Source organism: Anopheles merus, chromosome 3R (genome assembly GCF_017562075.2).
Source record: "Anopheles merus strain MAF chromosome 3R, AmerM5.1, whole genome shotgun sequence".
Lineage (NCBI taxonomy): Eukaryota > Metazoa > Arthropoda > Insecta > Diptera > Culicidae > Anopheles > Anopheles merus.
Window position 1 is genome coordinate 10629643 of NC_054084.1, and position 18639 is coordinate 10648281.

The 18639-nt window shown below is 48.6% G+C and overlaps 3 protein-coding genes across 5 annotated transcripts; all 3 read left to right on the forward strand.

Moving 5' to 3' along the window:
- Window positions 1–202: 202 nt before the first annotated feature.
- LOC121596023 (multidrug resistance-associated protein 1-like) lies at window positions 203–5905 on the forward strand. Its single transcript, XM_041920592.1, has 6 exons — window positions 203–468; window positions 1081–1380; window positions 1461–3604; window positions 3668–5125; window positions 5200–5581; window positions 5647–5905. The coding sequence occupies exons 1-6, from the start codon at window positions 433–435 to the stop codon at window positions 5839–5841; spliced, it is 4515 nt and encodes a 1504-aa protein (XP_041776526.1). The 5' UTR covers window positions 203–432; the 3' UTR covers window positions 5842–5905.
- A 1018-nt stretch (window positions 5906–6923) lies between these two features.
- On the forward strand, window positions 6924–12005 carry LOC121596022 (multidrug resistance-associated protein 1-like). Its single transcript, XM_041920591.1, has 7 exons — window positions 6924–7322; window positions 7392–8053; window positions 8152–9648; window positions 9710–9786; window positions 9847–11215; window positions 11279–11660; window positions 11726–12005. Exons 1-7 carry the CDS (start codon window positions 6987–6989, stop codon window positions 11918–11920), a joined length of 4518 nt encoding a protein of 1505 aa, XP_041776525.1. The 5' UTR covers window positions 6924–6986; the 3' UTR covers window positions 11921–12005.
- Window positions 12006–12835: 830 nt separating this feature from the next.
- Window positions 12836–18629, forward strand: LOC121596021 (multidrug resistance-associated protein 1-like). 3 transcript variants are annotated; one of them, XM_041920589.1, is made up of 7 exons: window positions 12837–13793; window positions 13863–14524; window positions 14635–16131; window positions 16197–16276; window positions 16336–17746; window positions 17821–18202; window positions 18266–18629. In XM_041920589.1, exons 1-7 carry the CDS (start codon window positions 13458–13460, stop codon window positions 18458–18460), a joined length of 4563 nt encoding a protein of 1520 aa, XP_041776523.1. In that variant the 5' UTR covers window positions 12837–13457; the 3' UTR covers window positions 18461–18629. The 3 variants fall into 3 exon arrangements, with proteins under 3 accessions (XP_041776522.1, XP_041776523.1, XP_041776524.1); XM_041920590.1 differs by having other exon boundaries at window positions 12839–13793; window positions 16375–17746; XM_041920588.1 differs by having other exon boundaries at window positions 12836–13793; window positions 16375–17746; window positions 17821–18629.
- The last annotated feature ends 10 nt before the right edge of the window (window positions 18630–18639 follow it).

Below are 18639 nucleotides of genomic sequence, written 5' to 3' on the forward strand. Positions count from 1 at the left end.
CTATTGTATGTCTGTTCAATCATCGTTTGAAAGTCCTGTTTTTGAAGTACACCACAAACAAAACAACACATGGTTCGAATATTCTATAACCGCACGCACACTGGCACAAATGCATTCCCCACACTACACTAACCTCATCGATACCTTATCGTGCGGTCCGATACACGAGCGGTGTCAATTATATTTTAACCCCCGTTCCTCGATCAGGTTGAATCAGTTGACTAGAACGCTTGAAAGCGCGAGGAACTAAATTCGGAGAGCTAAACGGGAGCCGAGACATTGTGAAAGTAGAAGATAGTTTTAAGAAAAGAAGTTATCGTGTGTATTATAAGTGTACGGGTTTGGAAGCAACAGTGAATAGAGTATTTTGGGGAAGTGCATCAAACTTAGTGTAAAGTGAATGATCAAACTGCAAGCCCCAGTAACGGTCCGATGACGTTCGAAGAGTTTTGTGGTGGTCCCTTTTGGGTAAGTGGTCATTCTCTACAATTATTGCAGAAGTTACTAGTTCGACGAATGAAACATCAGTGACTCTTTTTATGTGAAAAATTTGGATATTTCGATAAATTTCTGAAATTCGGTACACCCATAAAACATACCTGTACCATTTGGTGTGACATAGCTTCTTTTTTTTTTTGGTCAGTGATAAGATTTTACCATTAATGGGAAGTTCGCAAAATATCGCCCACCCCGTTCTGTGCTGTGAATCATTCCACATGCTTTGCGGCCCGTTATCGATAATGCGTGTCTACCGAGTAGGATTAGTGGACGATGAGTCTTAAAAAATCGATGCTTACTACGCTGACGTAGCTAGCGAGGCACTCTGGTAATTGCATGGGCAACCCTCGTGTTTTTATTTTTCGACAGATATTGTTCCTAGTTGGCCATGAAATGGCTCAAAGACCTCGTGGCAGGGTGGAAGTGGTTGTGTTTTGGGACATTTTTCACACCGATTTTAATTGACGTCCAATAAACAGTACGATTAGATAAGCCTTTGGAGTCAATTTCAAATTGAAGAGTTTAGATGACATTATGATATAATAAAACATTTTTTTCTTTTTTTTTTACACTTAATTACAGGACGATGACCTCACGTGGCGAGAGGAGGATCCGGATCTGACCTTCTGCTTCCAGCGCGTCATCCTACAATGGACACCGTGTTTCTTTCTGTTCGTGTTTTCCATGTACGAGGTACTTCGGATCGTGACCAGCCGGTATCGAGACATACCGTGGAACTGGTTCAACATCACGAAGATGATCTTCACCTTCGCGCTGATGGTGATGTCATGGGTTGACCTCGGCGTGGTCGTCCAAAACCTGGACGAGCCGGAGGTGTTCGATGTACAGATACTGGTGGCAATCTTCAACGCACTTGCTTATGTAAGTAGTGTGGCAGGGTTTAGCGAATCAATAATTGGATAGAATCATTGTTATCAATGTTGCCTCCCCTTCCTTTTCAGATTATGGCAATGGCACTGTATTTCTTCTACCGCAAGTACGGCATTCGTAGCACGGGCACCATGTTTATCTTCTGGTTCCTGAAGGCCTTCTTCGGCATCATCCAGATGCGCACGGAAGCGATGCTGCACGATGTGCGCGGCTCCGGCACGGGCGACTTTGCCGAATTCCAGTTCGTCAGCTACACGATCCAGTACACGTTCGTGTGTTGCGTGTTGCTACTGGAGCTGTTCCCCGACAAGGAACCGCGGTACAGTGAGTGGGCTAAGCTGAAGAACCCAAACCCCGAGCTACGGTCCAGCTTCTTCTCGCGGCTGTTCTACCTGTACTTCGATTCGTACGCGTGGCGTGGATTCCGCAAACCCCTCACCGACGATGACATGTACGATCTCAACCCGGAAGATACGTCGCGCGCGTTAGTGCCACCGTTCGATAAGTACTGGTACGAGAGTGTGGAGAAGGGACGTCGCAAGCAGATCGCAGCGGATAAGAAGGCCGGAAAAACGAACCTGGTGTACAAACCGAACGCGGCAACGAATGGTTCGGTACTGCCAGCGATGGTGAAAGCGTACGGTGGTCCGTTCTGGTTTGCCGGTATGCTGCAGTTTGCCATCTCGGGGCTGCAGTTCGCATCGCCCTACTTGATGCAGGAGATTATGGCCGTGATTGCGCTGGATGGCCCGTTCTGGAAGGGCATGATTATTACGCTTGGCCTGTTCCTAACCTCGCTGCTGATAGCGCTGTTCAACGGGCAGTACTTCCACCGTACCTTCCTCGTTGGGTTCCGCATTCGGACGGGGCTGATCAGTGCGATCTATCGCAAGGCGCTACGAATTTCAAGCTTCGCCAAGAAGGACACAACGGTTGGTGAGATCGTTAACTTGATGGCGGTCGATGCACAGCGTTTCTTTGAGTTGACATCGTATCTGCACGTGTTGTGGTCGGCTCCTTTAATTATTGCACTGTGCATTTATCTGCTGTACGAGCTGCTCGGTCCGGCCGTGTTTGCCGGGTTGGGTGTGATGGTGATTATGATCCCAATTACCGGTTTCATCGCAACGCGTATGCGTGATCTGCAAGTGGAGCAGATGAAGATCAAGGACGAGCGAGTGAAAAAGATGAACGAAATCCTGGGTGGCATTAAGGTGCTGAAGCTTTATGCCTGGGAGCCAAGCTTCCAGGATACGGTAGTGACGGTGCGTAACGAGGAGCTGGATGTGTTGAAGAGTGCCGCCTACTATGGAGCGGGTACTTACTTCGTGTGGACGATGGCACCGTTCCTGGTGACACTGGCCTCCTTTGCCGTGTTCGTAATGATCGACGAGGAGAACGTGCTTGATCCTCAGACGGCATTTGTGGCGCTGGCACTGTTCAACATTCTACGATTCCCATTGGCGATGTTCCCGATGATGATTACGTTCGCCATGCAGGCGTGGGTATCGATCAAGCGTATCGACAAGTTCATGAACAGCGAGGAGCTCGATCCCAACAACGTTACGCACAACAAGAGTGAAAATGCGCTCGAGGTAAAGGATGGAACGTTCTCGTGGGGCGATGATGCACCGACACTGAAGAACATTAATCTGGCGCTGCGTAGAGGAAAGCTGTCGGCTGTGGTTGGTGGTGTCGGTACGGGCAAGAGCTCACTGATATCGGCACTGTTGGGTGAGATGGAGAAGATGAAGGGATCGGTCAATACGGACGGGTCGATCGCGTACGTTCCTCAGCAAGCGTGGATCCAGAATGCGACACTTCGGGATAACATCCTGTTCGGCCGACCGTTCGATCAGGCCAAGTACGATAAAGTGATTGAGTGTTGTGCATTGCGTCCGGATCTGGAGATGCTGCCCGGTGGTGATACGACGGAAATCGGTGAGAAGGGTATTAATCTTTCTGGAGGACAGAAGCAGCGGGTAGCGTTGGCACGAGCAGTGTATGCTGACTCTGAAGTGTACCTGTTTGACGATCCGTTGAGTGCTGTGGACGCCCACGTAGGCAAACACATCTTCGAGAAGGTGATCGGTCCGTCGGGAATGCTGGTTGGTAGATCGCGGCTTCTTGTAACGCACGGTATATCGTTCCTTCCCTTTGTGGAGGAAATATTCGTCATGAAGGATGGAGAAATCTCCGAGAGTGGATCATACCAGTAAGTACTCCTAGATTTGTTCAAATAAATGTGACATCTAACAGGATTTATTCTTTTCTTTAGGGAACTTCTCGACCAGAAGGGCGCATTCGCCGAATTCCTCACGCAGCACATTCAGGAGATGGACGACGAGGATGAGGATGAGTTGAAACTAATCCAGGAGGCACTTAAAGATGGTGAAGCGAAGAAGATTGTACAGCGCGCAATGTCCACACGCTCGCAGCGATCGGGCAGTAGCAATGGTAGCGTGCGCAAGAAGCGTGTAAGCCGTGCCGAATCACGCAACAGCAACAAACCGCGAGCAGTGGAACAAACGGTCGCGCAACAGTCCTCTGCCACCCTGATCGAAAAGGAAGAGTCGGCAACAGGTGCTGTCGGTTACGTAGTGTACATTAAGTACTTCAAAGGCATTGGACTGTGGCTTGGATTTTGGTCGATCTTCTTCAGTGTCATCAATCAGGGAGCATCGATCTACGCGAACATTTGGCTCACCGATTGGTCAGAAGATCCAGAAGCTGCAACAGACCCATCGGTGCGTGATATGTACCTCGGTGTGTACGGTGGTCTGGGAGGAGCACAATCGATCGCACTGTTGATCGCTTCCGTAACGCTGGCACTGGGATGTATTAAGGCGGCCCGTGAACTGCACAACAATCTGCTGGAAAGCTCCATGCACATGCCTATGTCGTTCTTCGACACGACACCACTCGGTCGTATAATGAACCGGTTCTCGAAGGATGTGGACGTGGTGGACAACATTCTTCCACAGTCTATCCGTGCCTGGTTGCTGATGTTCTTCAACGTGATCGGTGTGTTTGTGGTGATCGGTATCTCTACGCCCATCTTCTTGGCAGTCGTTCCCGCCTTCCTGGTGGTATACTATCTGATCCAGAAGTTCTACATTGCCACTTCGCGACAGCTGAAGCGTTTGGAATCGGTGACGCGTAGCCCGATCTATTCACACTTCGGGGAGAGTATTACGGGTCAGAGCACTATTCGGGCCTATGAACAGCAGGATCGGTTTATGAACGAATCGGAACAACGTGTGGACTACAATCAGCTCACATCCTACCCGAGTATCATTGCCAACCGTTGGCTAGCAGTGCGGCTTGAGTTGGTTGGAGCTCTGGTTGTGTTCTTTGCGGCACTGTTCGCCATGGTTGCACGTGATACCATCGGACAGGCAACGGTCGGACTGTCGATCAGTTACGCTCTGCAGATATCGGCCACGCTAAGTTTCCTCGTGCGTATGACGGCTGAAGTGGAGACGAACATTGTTGCTATTGAGCGGTTGGAGGAGTACACGGTGCTTCCACGAGAGGCTGAGTGGCAACTGGGACATGTGGACAAGGCATGGCCAGTGGAAGGAAAGGTTGAGTTCAAGGACTATCAGATTCGGTACCGCGAGGGACTTGATCTGGTCATTCGAGGCATCTCGCTCAACGTTCGAGGAGGCGAGAAGATCGGTATCGTTGGACGTACTGGAGCAGGAAAGTCCAGTCTTACACTTGGTCTCTTCAGGTACGTACCAGTTGGACGAATTAATCTTTTTTTCTTGCGATGAATATTAACAACATAATCACGTGTTATTCCAGAATTGTTGAAGCGGCCGGTGGACAAATCATCATCGACGGACTCGACATCTCCAAAATGGGGCTGCACCAGTTGCGAGGACGACTGACTATCATCCCACAAGATCCAGTGTTGTTCTCCGGTACTCTCCGAGCAAACGTGGATCCTTTCAAGAGCTACAGCGATGATCTGGTATGGAAGGCTCTAGAGTTGTCTCATCTGAAGACGTTTGTCAAAGGGTTGGCAGCAGGATTAGATCATGAGATTGCGGAGAACGGAGAGAACCTCTCGGTCGGTCAAAGACAGCTGATCTGCTTGGCACGTGCTGTGCTACGCAAAACAAAGGTGTTGATTCTGGATGAGGCTACAGCGGCGGTGGATCTGGAAACGGATGACTTGATTCAGGTAAGAAGCTTTCAATTGCCTATCTTTGACGCATAACTCATTCAATAATTCATTCTTTTACACAGAAAACAATCCGTACGGAGTTCGCCGACTGTACGATCCTCACGATCGCTCATCGTTTGAACACGATCCTCGACTCAGATCGCGTGCTGGTGCTCGACAAGGGACTGGTAGCGGAGTGTGACTCACCACAGATCCTGCTCGCGAACCGGGAATCGATCTTCTTCGGCATGGCCAAGAACGCCGGTATTGTAAGCTAGGATCACTGCCAGACTGCATTGATGCCTGGTGAATCTCGAATCGATATCGGCTTGTCTCGTACAACAATAGCATGCATGCATGGATCGTGTCAGTACAGGTCGAGGGATAGTACAGTTTCTTCGCACGTCTCGAACGGGGAACAGGGACCGCTTAGCTAGGATCAGCCGTTTTTCTTGCGTGTAGCCGGCAAAGAGAAACATTGCCCGATTAACAAACCTTTGCCAAAACGAAAATGCTCTGGTGTACCTAGGGGTGACATATTTATTTTATAAACATCTGTTAATTGATTAAATAAAATTGAAATAAACAATACTTTGTTGCTTTTTACTGGTTGTTCAACGAGAGGATGACATTGCAATATGTACGGTGGGTGGTTTATATGGTATCGACCTCACGATAACACGTGTTACCCTTTATCTGCCCGTAGGGTGGCTGATAAGATAGCATTTAATGGCCCGTGTGAACAACTGTTGAGATACTCGTGGTGAGTTTTACGATTTGAGAGGTGTACATCTGATTCTTGGTGACAGTTGGAAACATCTGTTTAATACGTGGAGAATAAATGCGGGCTCAATTGATTGATTTCCGGTATGTCACTGGATGATGCAATGTTTTGTTTTACATACACTGTAACGATAGTCCTTCAAGATTGCGTTTCATCTCGTAAAGTAAACCCGTTTGAAAGAAACCGAGCGCCCCAACCACCCACCCATGACTAAGATCCCGTGAGTTGAAAGATGCGTTTGATAATCTTATCACAACAACAACATAACCTCGTGTAAATATATTCAACCCTGGCACACGACGAAGCCCATGCCAAACGGGGGCTACGGTACGTTCCACGCTTCCCCAGCGCAACACCGGCCGGCCGGGTGTCGTTAGGAAATGGGGCAGGTCTGGGGTCTTATCGGGCGCACGCTTACAGCCATACGTCTGAAGCCAAACGAGCGTGAAAAAAACGGAGCAAAAACTCATACATCACAATCACAATCAGGCCCTGCTCTTGTTGTTGTTGTTGTTCCAGTACGGTTCGCCATTGAGCGTTTTGAAGTACGCCCCGGAGAGTATAAAATGGCACTGCGAAAGGTCGGCAATCTTTTAGTCGTTCGTCGGTAGTGATTGCGCGCGGCAAGTAAGGTCGACGATGACCTTCGAGGACTTTTGTGGTGGTCCCTTCTGGGACGACGAGTTCGTGTGGGATGTGGACAATCCTAACCTGACGTTCTGCTTCCAGCGCGTCATCCTCCAGTGGGTACCGTGTTTGTTTTTGTTCGTGTTCTCGATCTACGATATATTCAAGATTACTGAGAGCAAATACCGGGACATACCATGGAATTGGTACAATCTGTCGAAGATGCTAGTGATATTCTTGCTGATGTGCATGTGCTGGATCGATCTCGGCATGGTGGTTGGGTATCAGGATGAGCAAGGCCTGTACGATGTGCAGATCCTGACGGCCGTGTTCAATGCGTTGGCTTATGTGAGTGTCAAGAGTGGCTTGGGTGTGGGTCGAGAGTTGTAATGTCTGTGCTTTGTGTTTCCCATTTAGATCGACTTACTTGTGTTGCTGTTTTTCATGCGCAAGTACGGTGTGCGTACGTCCGGCACAATGTTCATGTTCTGGTTCTTGCGTATGTTCTTCGGCATCATACAACTGCGCACCGAGGTGATGGAGAACGATAAGCGACCGAACGCGATCGGTTCCGGCGATACGGTAGACTTTTGGGAGTATCAATACGTGAGCTACATCCTCCAGTACTCGCTGATCTGTTTGATGCTCGTGCTGGAGCTGTTCCCCGATAAGGAACCCTCCTTCAGCTACTATCCGAAGGCCGCCAAACCGAACCCTGAACTACGGTCAAGTTTCTTCAGCAAACTATTGTTTCTTCATTTTGATGCGTTCGCATGGAAAGGCTTCCGTAACCCGCTCACGATGAACGACATGTACGACATCAACCCACAAGATTCGGCACGTGAGCTTGTGCCACCGTTCGACAAATATTGGAAGATTAGCGTGGAAAAAGGTCGCAAACAGCAGATGGCATCGGACCGGAAGGCCGGAAAGCCGGACATCGATTACAAACCTCACTCACCCTCGAACGGGTCCATCCTGTACACGATGATTCGCGCTTATGGTGGACCGTTTTGGTTCGCCGGAATGCTACAGCTGGCAATATCGGGCCTCCAGTTCGCATCCCCTTATCTGATGCAGTAAGTACAAAATAACCCGTTCCGCCTCACTCAACAGTCTGCCGTGCGCGTTATCTTATCGATTTGAATTATTTTCCTTTTTTTTTCGATTTTTATAGAGAACTAATGGCAGTTATCGCATTCGATGGGCCACTGTGGAAAGGGTTTTTGTTGACTTTCGGATTATTTGGCGCATCGCTGCTGCTGGGACTGTTCAATGGGCAGTATCTGTTCTACACCTTTCTCAGCGGCTTTCGCATCCGTACCGGGCTGATTAGTGCGATCTATCGGAAGGCGTTGCGAATTTCCAGTGCCGCCAAAAAGGACACCACGGTTGGGGAGATCGTAAATCTGATGGCGGTGGATGCGCAGAAGTTCTTCGAGTTGACGTCCTACCTGCACATCTTGTGGTCGGCTTTGCTGATCATTGGGCTGTGTGTGTTTCTGCTGTATGATATTCTAGGACCGGCTGTGTTTGCTGGACTGGGTGTGATGATACTGATGACGCCGGTCTCTGGTGTGGTGGCAGCCAAGCTCAAGACACATCAGGTAGCGCAAATGAAGCTGAAGGATGAGCGGGTGAAGAAGATGAATGAGATTCTCGGAGGCATTAAGGTGTTGAAGCTGTATGCGTGGGAACCAAGCTTCCAGGATTCCATTTTAAATGTGCGCGATGAAGAAGTGGGCATACTGAAGCGCATGGCTTACTATGGTGCTGGAATCTTTTTCACCTTTACGATCGCGCCCTTCCTGGTGACGCTTGTGTCGTTTGCTGTGTACGTGCTGATCGACGAGAACAATGTGTTGGACCCACAGACAGCGTTCGTATCGTTGGCGCTGTTCAATATAATGAGGTTTCCTCTGGGAATGTTCCCCATGGTGGTTACGTTCTCGATGCAAGCTTGGGTGTCCATCAAGCGTATCGACAAGTTCCTGAATAGTGCTGAACTGGATCCAAACAACGTAACACATAACAAAAGCGATGAAGCACTCACCATCAAGGACGGGACGTTCTCGTGGGGCGATGAGACGCCAACGCTCAAGAACATCAATCTTTCTTTGCGAAAGGGACAGCTGTCTGCAATCGTTGGTACGGTCGGTACGGGCAAGAGCTCGCTTATATCGGCCCTGCTGGGCGAGATGGAGAAGATCAGCGGTCATGTGAATACGGATGGTTCGATCGCGTACGTTCCTCAGCAAGCGTGGATCCAGAATGCAACGCTGCGTGATAATATTTTGTTCGGAAAGGCATTTGATCAACGAAAGTACGATAATGTGATCGATTGTTGTGCCTTGAGACCTGATTTGGAGATGTTGCCCGGTGGAGACTCGACGGAAATTGGTGAGAAGGGCATCAATTTGTCTGGAGGACAGAAACAACGAGTGGCGTTGGCGCGAGCAGTATATGCCGATGCAGAAGTGTACCTGTTTGACGATCCCCTGAGTGCTGTGGACGCTCATGTAGGCAAGCACATCTTCGAGAAGGTGATTGGTCCATCAGGAATGCTTGTGGGAAAGTCACGATTGCTAGTTACCCATGGCATATCATTCCTTCCGTTTGTGGAGAACATATTGGTGCTAAAAGATGGGGAGATCTCGGAGAGTGGAACTTATCAGTAAGTAATTCGAATAGTATTGTTTGTTAATGCAAGTGAAAACATTTTTTCGATCTTTTAGGGAACTTATCGACCAGAAGGGTGCTTTTGCGGAGTTCTTAAGTCAACACATTCAAGAACTTGATGATGAAGACGAAGGTAAGTAGATATGTTCCTTGGGCTTCCTTCGTGTTAATGAGAGTTGGTTGTCCCTTTCAGAAATATCTTTGATACAAGAAACACTCAACGATGGCGTTGTGAACAATGTTATCCAGCGAGCTCTTTCAGTTCGGTCAAACCAATCGAACGGAAGCGACGGAAGCACACGCAAAAAGCCAATCAGTCGTCAGGTGTCAAAGCAAAGCGTCCATAGCAAAACTGTGACCACTGTTCCAGGTAGAGCCAACTTGATCGGCGTGGAAGAGTCAGCAACAGGAGCCGTTACGTGGTTGGTGTACAAGAAGTACATACAATCGATTGGATTTAAGTTTGGCTTTGGTTCGGTGCTGTTCACCGCGATCAATCAAGGCAGTGGTATCTTCTCCAACCTGTGGCTCACCGATTGGTCCGAAGATCCAGATGCCGCAACTGATCCATCGGTTCGGGATAAGTATCTCGGTGTGTACGGTGCCCTGGGAGGAGCACAATCGATCGCACTGTTTGTAGCCGCCCTACTGATCTCACTCGGGTGTCTTAAAGCGGCCAAAGAATCGCACAACAAACTGCTCGAAAGTTGCCTTCGTATGCCGATGTCGTTCTTTGACACAACGCCCTTGGGGCGAATTATTAACCGCTTCTCGAAAGATGTCGACGTGGTTGACAATGTGTTACCGGTGACCATTAGGGCTTGGTTGCTGTTTCTGTTTAATGTGTTCGGCGTTTTCATCGTGATCGGAACGTCCACACCGATCTTTCTCGCCGTTGTGCCGCCGCTGATGGTGATCTACTACTTCGTGCAGCGGTTCTACATCGATACTTCGCGGCAATTAAAGCGATTGGAATCTGTGACGCGTAGTCCGATCTATTCACACTTCGGGGAGAGTATCGGTGGACAGTCGACGATTCGAGCATATGGACAGCAGGATCGGTTTACACAGGAATCAGAGCGACGGGTGGACTACAATCAGCTCGTATCGTATCCGACGATCGTTGCCAATCGATGGCTTGCAGTGCGCCTTGAGTTGATTGGAAGTTGTGTCATCTTGTTTGCGGCCCTGTTTGCCATCCTGGCTCGGGATACTATTGGCCAGGCGACGGTGGGAGTTTCGATTAGCTATGCACTACAGATATCCCATTATCTCAGTTTTCTTGTGCGCATGACTTCAGAAGTGGAGACGAATATCGTAGCTGTTGAACGATTGGAAGAGTACACGGTTCTTCCACGAGAGGCTGAGTGGCAGAAGGGTACTTTGGATAAGGCATGGCCGGCGGAAGGAAAGGTTGAGTTCAAGGACTATCAGATTCGGTACCGCGAGGGACTTGATCTGGTCATTCGAGGCATCTCGCTTAACGTTCGAGGAGGCGAGAAGATCGGTATCGTTGGACGTACCGGAGCAGGAAAGTCCAGTCTTACACTTGGTCTCTTCAGGTTAGTAGTATAATGGATGTATTATGTGGATGATTTGATTAAAACGTTTTACTTTCCATCTAGAATTGTTGAAGCAGCCGGTGGACAAATCATCATCGACGGACTCGACATCTCCAAAATGGGTCTGCACCAGTTGCGAGGACGACTGACCATTATTCCTCAAGATCCGGTGTTGTTCTCCGGTACTCTCCGAGCAAATGTGGATCCTTTCAAGAGCTACAGCGATGATCAAGTGTGGAAGGCTCTTGAACTTTCTCATCTGAAGACGTTTGTGAAGGGATTGTCTGCGGGACTAGATCATGAGATTGCGGAGAACGGAGAGAACCTCTCGGTCGGTCAAAGGCAGCTAATCTGCTTGGCACGTGCAGTGCTACGCAAAACAAAGGTGTTGATTCTGGATGAGGCTACAGCGGCGGTGGATCTGGAAACGGATGACTTGATTCAGGTAAGAAGCCTTCAAGTACCTGTCCTTGACGCACAACTCATTCAAGGATTCATTCTTTTACATAGAAAACAATCCGTACGGAGTTCGCTGACTGTACGATCCTCACGATCGCTCATCGCTTGAACACGATCCTCGACTCAGATCGCGTGCTGGTGCTCGACAAGGGACTGGTAGCGGAGTGTGACTCACCACAGAACCTGCTCGCGAACCGGGAATCGATCTTCTATGGAATGGCGAAGAACGCTGGAATCGTTTCGTAGAATACTTGTAAATGATATTGAATAGTATTATGTAGTTTAATTAGAATACAGATCAAATAAAGTTCAACAAGCTAGTCGTTTGTGACTATAATATTGATCATCATCTTCTTATTCTAGGTGGTTAATTGGACCGGCACATGCTTCCTAGGCTTATTATTACTATGCTTTCAATCCTTTAGAAGTTGAAGCTATAGCGTGCTACCTAATAGACTTACGACCCTTAAGAAGTAACGCAGCTGTTTCAAATCTTGTAAAAATACTCTGTACATTGATGTCGTCCAGCCATTATTCCTTTCATAACCCATATTGCATCATTCAAATGATTCATTACACTGATTCATATCTTGTGTGACTGGCACGTTGAAGATACATTGTCATTCAGTGATATTTTTGTAAGTATATTTCACAACTATTTAGATCCCTTAATCGTTGATTGAATGTTACGGTTTAATACAACAACATTCTTTAAAATATCTACCCACCATTCCATATTACCCACGCTTTAAAATTCTAATGCTACAGGCTATTTAAAGCATCCTTTTGCAGCCATCGCCTCTCGTTACATTAATTAGCTCTATACATAATCAATGCCCTCCACCATGTGGGCCTCCTGATACAGCCTGCGCGTTATTTAACGATCTTATCAGTTCACATTAAAAATTGCAACTCATAATTGATGTATCAAAAGTAGATAGTTCAAATATGCACAATGCGATATGATGATTGGCTATCGTAACAATAAATTCCCACGCGGTAGATAAGGCGAGCTCTTCTGCGCTGCCTGTGGCTGGCTGGTCATGTGATAAGCCCCGACCGACCGAAACAACAGTCACGTTTCATGCGTACAGCTTGAAAGGTTTGTGCCCCCAACAAAGTGTAAAACTTACCGTAACCATTGGTTACAAATATCCAATAATAGTGGCAGCAAGCCATGCACCCAGGCACCGACTGTCGGTCGCTATCGGTGGGAGCTTCCGATCAAACAACTCTGAGCTTGATAGCGCCCCAGGTCGTAATCAGTCAAGTGAAGGTTCTTTTAATAAGTGTGCGCGATAGCTTTATGCTTTCTTCTTCATCTTCTTCCTCGAGTTTAAGGACAAGATTTCACCTGTAACAATTATCACCTGCGGTAAAGCTCACATTATTGGCCAGTTCATCTCGTGATAGACGCGAAAACCTCATCGTGACACAGCCAAAAGTGAACCGCGCGCTTATCGGATTCCCTTATAGGGAGAATTATTGCGAGGCAATATCTGCTATTCGCCAATCGATAGTATTCATCGCCCGATGACTGTGCGCGGTGCACGGCCTGCCGCTGTGTCGCTGCTATCGCTTGCAATTGTACGCACGGCGACGACGACAACGACAATAAAAAACCCACATACATGATAAGGGTAACTAGTGCGAATCCGACGACGGCTGTATAAAACGGTACCGATTACCGGGTGGAGGGTTTCAGTCTCGATGTAACAGTGGAATTGTTCGGTCAACGGATAGTGTGGGATAAAGTATTCGCAAAACGGTGTACAGGTCCACGATGACCTTCGAGGACTTTTGTGGCGGTCCCTTCTGGGACGACGAGTTCGTGTGGGATGTGGACAATCCTAACCTGACGTTCTGCTTCCAGCGCGTCATCCTCCAGTGGGTACCGTGTTTGTTTTTGTTCGTGTTCTCGATCTACGATATATTCAAGATTACTGAGAGCAAATACCGGGACATACCATGGAATTGGTACAATCTGTCGAAGATGCTAGTGATATTTCTGCTGATGTGCATGTGCTGGATCGATCTCGGCATGGTGGTTGGGTATCAGGATGAGCAAGGCCTGTACGATGTGCAGATCCTGACGGCCGTGTTCAATGCGTTGGCTTATGTGAGTGTCAAGAGTGGCTTGGGTGTGGGTCGAGAGTTGTAATGTCTGTGCTTTGTGTTTCCCATTTAGATCGACTTACTTGTGTTGCTGTTCTTCATGCGCAAGTACGGCGTGCGTACGTCCGGCACAATGTTCATGTTCTGGTTCTTGCGTATGTTCTTCGGCATCATACAACTGCGCACCGAGGTGATGGAGAACGATAAGCGACCGAACGCGATCGGTTCCGGCGATACGGTAGACTTTTGGGAGTATCAATACGTGAGCTACATCCTCCAGTACTCGCTGATCTGTTTGATGCTCGTGCTGGAGCTGTTCCCCGATAAGGAACCCTCCTTCAGCTACTATCCCAAATCGAAGAATCCAAACCCAGAGCTGAAATCGAGCTTCTTTGCCAAGCTGCTCTTCCTGTACTTCGATACGTTCGCGTGGAAAGGCTTCCGCAAACCCCTCACCATGGAGGAAATGTACGACATCAACCCGCAGGACACTTCGCGCGAGCTAGTCCCCCCGTTCGACAAGTACTGGGACATGAGCGTGGCCAATGGGCGCAAAAAGCAGATCGCAGCCGACAAGAAGGCAGGCAAAACAAACATCGAGTACAAACCACACTCCGAAACGAATGGATCCTCCCTGTACGCGATGGTGCGAGCGTACGGTGCGCCATTTTGGTTCGCGGGCATGCTACAGCTAGCGATATCCGGACTTCAGTTCGCCTCGCCTTATCTCATGCAGTACGTACCGCTTCGTCACCGCGTTTTTCCGATAACGTGACGTCAATGTAATCGATTGGCTTTTATTGTACCCACTTTATTTTTCTTTTGTTTTGGTAACTCGTTCGCAGAGAAATGATGGCAGTTATTGCACTGGATGGGCCGGTATGGAAGGGCTTGCTGTTGACGTTTACACTGTTTGCTGCGTCGCTACTGCTGGCACTGCTCAATGGGCAGTACTACTACAACACGTTCCTGAGTGGATTCCGCATACGCACCGGGCTGGTGAGTGCAATCTACCGCAAGGCGCTACGAATTTCGAGTGCAGCGAAGAAAGATACCACGGTGGGTGAGATTGTCAACCTGATGGCGGTCGATGCGCAGCGGTTCTTCGAGCTGACCTCGTACATGCACATCCTCTGGTCGGGTGTGTTGATTATTGCGCTGTGCGTGTACCTGCTGTATGACATTCTTGGGGCGGCCGTGTTTGCTGGACTGGGTGTGATGATACTGATCACACCCGTTTCGGGAGTGATTGCAACAAAGATGCGTGACGCGCAGGTAGCGCAGATGAAGATCAAGGACGATCGTGTGAAGAAGATGAACGAGATTCTTGGGGGCATTAAGGTGCTGAAGCTTTACGCCTGGGAGCCAAGCTTCCAAGATAACATTCTCACTGTTCGCAAGGAGGAAATTGGCATCCTGAAGCGCATGGCTTACTATGGTGCTGGAATCTACTTTACGTTTACGATCGCGCCCTTCCTGGTGACGCTTGTGTCATTCGCTGTGTACGTGCTAATGGACGAGGAGAACATCTTGGACCCACAGACAGCGTTCGTATCTCTTGCTCTCTTCAATATCCTCCGCTTCCCGCTGGGAATGCTGCCCATGATGGTGACATTCTCCATGCAAGCCTGGGTATCGGTGAAGCGTATCGACAAGTTCCTAAACAGTGCAGAGCTTGATCCTAGCAATGTTAGTAATAATAAGAGTGACGAAGCCCTGACCATTAAAGACGGAACGTTCTCGTGGGGCGATGAGACGCCAACACTCAAGAACATCAATCTTTCTTTGCGAAAGGGACAGCTTTCAGCGATCGTCGGTACGGTCGGTACGGGCAAGAGCTCGCTTATATCGGCTCTGCTAGGTGAGATGGAGAAGATCAGCGGCCATGTGAATACGGATGGTTCGATCGCGTACGTTCCTCAGCAAGCGTGGATCCAGAATGCGACGCTGCGTGATAATATTTTGTTCGGAAAGGCATTCGATCAACGGAAATACGATAATGTGATCGATTGTTGTGCCTTGAGACCTGATTTGGAGATGTTGCCCGGTGGAGACTCGACGGAAATTGGTGAGAAGGGCATCAATTTGTCTGGAGGACAGAAACAACGAGTGGCGTTGGCGCGAGCAGTGTATGCCGATGCAGAAGTGTATCTGTTTGACGATCCGTTGAGTGCTGTGGACGCTCATGTAGGCAAGCACATCTTCGAGAAGGTGATTGGACCATCAGGAATGCTTGTAGGCAAGTCACGATTGCTAGTTACTCATGGCATTTCCTATCTGCCGTTTGTGGAGAACATATTCGTCGTGAAGGATGGAGAAATCTCGGAGAGTGGATCATACCAGTGAGTATAAGGCGGCCATTGTTTGTAATAAAATCAGTGTTTCCAAAGAACGTATCACTTTTCAGACAACTTCTCGACCAGAAGGGCGCCTTCGCCGAATTCTTGACCCAACACATTCAAGAGCTTGACGAAGCCGACGAAGACGGTAGGTTGATTCGGACCGATGCTTCAAAATTTGGTTTAATCTTGCCTTTTCCTCTACAGAACTTATACAAACTTTCAATCTTACTATCTCCTCACCAGAAATTAAGCTAATCCAAGAAACACTTAAGGATGAAACAGCCCAACGTATCGTGGAGCGATCACTTTCCATCAGATCGGGACGTTCCGGTGGCAGTAACAGTAGCATTCGTAAGAAACGTATCAGCCGACAAGAGTCCAAAGCCAGCGCCAAAAAGGAAGACCCCATCATACAGAACCTGGACAAGGCTACACTGATCGAAAAGGAAGAATCTGCAACGGGTGCTGTGACGTGGGCTGTCTATAAGAAATACGTCACCGCCATCGGATTCCAGTTCGGTTTCTGGTCGGTCGTGTTCAGTGCAATCAATCAAGGCAGTGGCATCTACTCCAGCATGTGGCTTACCGATTGGTCGGAAGATCCGGAAGCAATTACGGACACCTCGGTGCGGGACATGTATCTCGGCGTGTACGGAGCGTTGGGTGGCGTTCAATCGATCGCACTATTCATTGGATCGGTGTTGCTCGCTTTGGGATGTTTGAAAGCAGCCGAAGAGTCGCACAACAAGCTACTCGAAAGCTCCATGCACATGCCTATGTCGTTCTTCGACACGACACCGCTCGGTCGTATTATTAACCGTTTCTCGAAGGATGTGGACGTGGTGGACAACATCTTGCCGGCAACGATTCGTGCCTGGCTGCTGATGTTGTTCAGTGTGATCGGTGTGTTTGTGGTGATCGGTATCTCAACGCCGATCTTTCTTGCCATCGTTCCGCCGCTGATGATCATCTACTATTTCGTGCAGCGATTCTACATTGAAACGTCTCGCCAGCTGAAGCGATTGGAATCTGTGACGCGTAGTCCGATCTATTCACACTTTGGGGAGAGTATTGGTGGACAGTCGACGATTCGTGCCTACGCACAGCAGGAACGGTTCATCAGGGAGTCCGAGCATCGTGTGGATTACAATCAGCTAGTGACTTATCCAACGATTCTAGCCAACCGTTGGTTGGGTGTACGATTGGAAATAATTGGCAGCTTGGTGATCCTGTTTGCGGCTCTGTTTGCCATCCTGGCTCGAGACACTATTGGCCAGGCTACAGTTGGACTGTCGATCAGTTACGCGCTACAGATTTCCAATGTGTTAAGTTTCCTGGTGCGTATGACGGCTGAAGTGGAGACGAACATTGTTGCTATTGAGCGATTGGAGGAGTACACGGTTCTTCCACGAGAGGCTGAGTGGCAGAAGGGTACGGTGGATAAGGCATGGCCAGTGGAAGGAAAGGTCGAGTTCAAGGACTATCAGATCCGGTACCGCGAGGGACTTGATCTGGTCATTCGAGGCATCTCGCTCAACGTTCGAGGAGGAGAGAAGATCGGTATCGTTGGTCGTACCGGAGCAGGAAAGTCCAGTCTTACACTTGGTCTCTTCAGGTATGTATTATATCTAAAAATGAATATTTTATTTAAGGAGTATTTTAACAACAGACATTTGTTTTGTAATTCAGAATTGTTGAAGCGGCCGGTGGACAAATCATCATCGACGGACTCGACATCTCCAAAATGGGACTTCATCAGCTCCGTAGTCGACTGACCATCATCCCACAAGATCCGGTGTTGTTCTCCGGTACTCTCCGAGCAAATGTGGATCCTTTCAAGAGCTACAGCGATGACCAGGTGTGGAAGGCTCTAGAGTTGTCTCATCTGAAGACGTTTGTGAAGGGATTGACTGCCGGACTCGATCATGAGATTGCGGAGAACGGAGAGAACCTCTCGGTCGGCCAGCGACAACTAGTTTGCTTAGCCAGAGCTATCCTGCGCAAGACAAAGGTGTTGATCTTGGACGAGGCTACAGCGGCGGTGGATCTGGAAACGGATGACTTGATTCAGGTAAGAAACAAAAAAGACTTTGCTGCTCTCATAATGCTCATTCAAATGATATTATTTCCACAGAAAACAATCCGTACGGAGTTCGCCGACTGTACGATCCTCACAATCGCTCATCGCTTGAACACGATCCTTGACTCAGATCGAGTGCTGGTGCTCGACAAGGGACTGGTAGCGGAGTGTGACTCACCACAGAACCTGCTCGCAAACCGAGATTCCATATTCCACAGTATGGCAAAGAACGCCGGTATCGTTAGCTAATGATCTTGCTCATGCAGCGATATGATGTGTTCAGCTAGCATAAGTACTCCATTGTTAGGTTTAAGTGTTAGCAATTAAGCGTGTAAGTAAGCGTGCTTCCGCATTATATGATTGCGTTTTAGCGCGTGTGCCAGCGGATTCTAATAAATCATCGAAACGTTAACCTTTACCTAGAATTG

Excerpts from the sequence above, each read along its gene's own strand:
- LOC121596022 (XM_041920591.1), top strand. The coding sequence starts at position 6,987 with ATGACCTTCGAGGACTTTTGTGGTGGTCCCTTCTGGGACGACGAGTTC. Across the intron at positions 9,787-9,846 it reads ACTTGATGATGAAGACGAAG|AAATATCTTTGATACAAGAA; the intron begins GTAAGTAGATAT and ends TGTCCCTTTCAG. Across the intron at positions 11,661-11,725 it reads AAACGGATGACTTGATTCAG|AAAACAATCCGTACGGAGTT; the intron begins GTAAGAAGCCTT and ends TCTTTTACATAG.
- LOC121596021 (XM_041920588.1), top strand. The coding sequence starts at position 13,458 with ATGACCTTCGAGGACTTTTGTGGCGGTCCCTTCTGGGACGACGAGTTC. Across the intron at positions 16,132-16,196 it reads TCGGAGAGTGGATCATACCA|ACAACTTCTCGACCAGAAGG; the intron begins GTGAGTATAAGG and ends ATCACTTTTCAG. Across the intron at positions 16,277-16,374 it reads TGACGAAGCCGACGAAGACG|AAATTAAGCTAATCCAAGAA; the intron begins GTAGGTTGATTC and ends TCTCCTCACCAG.
- LOC121596023 (XM_041920592.1), top strand. The coding sequence starts at position 433 with ATGACGTTCGAAGAGTTTTGTGGTGGTCCCTTTTGG. Across the intron at positions 5,126-5,199 it reads CTTACACTTGGTCTCTTCAG|AATTGTTGAAGCGGCCGGTG; the intron begins GTACGTACCAGT and ends GTGTTATTCCAG. Across the intron at positions 5,582-5,646 it reads AAACGGATGACTTGATTCAG|AAAACAATCCGTACGGAGTT; the intron begins GTAAGAAGCTTT and ends TCTTTTACACAG.